Raw genomic sequence first — 1436 nt, 5'->3', positions numbered from 1 at the left:
GTGTGTGTGTGTGTGTGTGTGTGTGTGTGTGTGTGTGCAAGCCGAGCAAGCTTAGGCCAGTGAGTCGCCGTGAGAAAACGAGCACTCCTTTTTCAATCTGACTGGTTTTTCTATCATACTGTAACATATATGTATGTATGTGTATATATATATATATATATATATATATATATATATATATATATATATATATACTGTATCTTGAGTGACCAAAATATGTTCGTGAAAATGTATTTTGTATTTTCAGACTCCCAAAATATATTTTCGAATGCACTTTTTGGCCAATTCTTGTGTATTGAAATCAAATGTTCTTTCTTCCCTTTTGCCGTATGAGCAGGCATGCTACACCTTACTGCATGGTGTTGAACCTGAAGCAGGTTCTGATGTAAATACTTTGTTATTAAAAATCAATATATTGTTAAGTTATGATTATGAGCACTGGTTATGAGCTATGATGAATACAACAATAAAGAATGGAGTATGTTTTATAGTTGGCCTTCAATTGTGTTTTGCTTGTACCTTCTGCTCTTTTTTAACCACTCAAGCCTCTATGTACTTCTTTGTATGACAAATAGTGAAAATGGACGATCTTCAAGCTCACAACTGATGTGTTATTCTAGCTTTTTTCATTTGGATTTTATTTTTTTAATTTTTGGAAATGTATTGAACTTAATTTTTTTTAAATGTTTTTTGGGGGGAGGAGGAGGGGTGGCATTTTTGCCTACTAGAGGTTCGGGCGCTACGTGGCCCTCACATATATAGAGTCATAACTGGTGTAAGGAACAATATACAAATGGTATACAGTGAAATGGATTCAAAGTGAGGGTTTTTCGTAGGCATTACACAAAAACTCAGTGGCTGACATCAGGCAGCTGCTCTCCGGCCCTTCCCCTGTGCGTCGTTCCCCTCCAGAGCGCCCCGGCCTCCTCGCCCCTGACCGCTGACAACGCAGAGCTCCTTGGCGGTCTGCTGCCTCGTCCTCTCTCTCCTCCATCCCTGCTGGACCTGAGCATTAGCCACAACCCGGGACAGTTTGACCCCCTTCGGTGTTCTCCGTCCCAAAGTGTTCCCTCCTCTCATCTTCTGATGCCCCAACACCGGAGCAACTCGCTGCCGGTCTCCTCCCCCTGTGTGCCCCCCCCCGTCACAACAGCTCCCCACCTCAGCAGCATGCGGCGGTGTTCGACCTCTACCCTTTAACCTCGTCCCCCTCCATCCCCACTATCTGTCCGTTCTCTGCTCACCCGCCCCCAAGCCTCTCCACACCCCTGGTGGACATCGGAGTGGCGGCTTTCGAGCCCCAGCCTCAGTCACTGCTCAAATCCCCCAGCATGCCTGTCACCCCACATAGCCCTTTGCCAGACACGCAACAAGGCGAGTGGGGGACACAAATGACCCAACTGAGCTTCATCGATGAAGCAGGGCGTCCAGTTTAA

General features: G+C 45.7%; 1 protein-coding gene across 1 annotated transcript in view; it reads left to right on the top strand.

Moving 5' to 3' along the window:
• The window catches only part of LOC311040644 (voltage-gated delayed rectifier potassium channel KCNH8-like), a gene marked incomplete at both ends in the record, with an annotated part of 66611 nt that extends 65175 nt beyond the window's left edge, over window positions 1-1436 (top strand). The window contains 2 exons of the mRNA XM_084050973.1: window positions 913-1046; window positions 1154-1436. Of these exons, the coding sequence (XP_083907099.1) occupies window positions 913-1046; window positions 1154-1436 (417 nt within the window). The remainder of the gene's footprint in view (window positions 1-912; window positions 1047-1153) is intronic.

This window comes from Gymnoscopelus microlampas, assembly GCF_963454915.1.
Source record: "Gymnoscopelus microlampas genome assembly, chromosome: 24".
Taxonomy (NCBI): Eukaryota; Metazoa; Chordata; class Actinopteri; order Myctophiformes; family Myctophidae; genus Gymnoscopelus; species Gymnoscopelus microlampas.
Note: the sequence above shows the minus strand (reverse complement) of the source record. Positions and strands in the feature narration are given on the sequence as shown.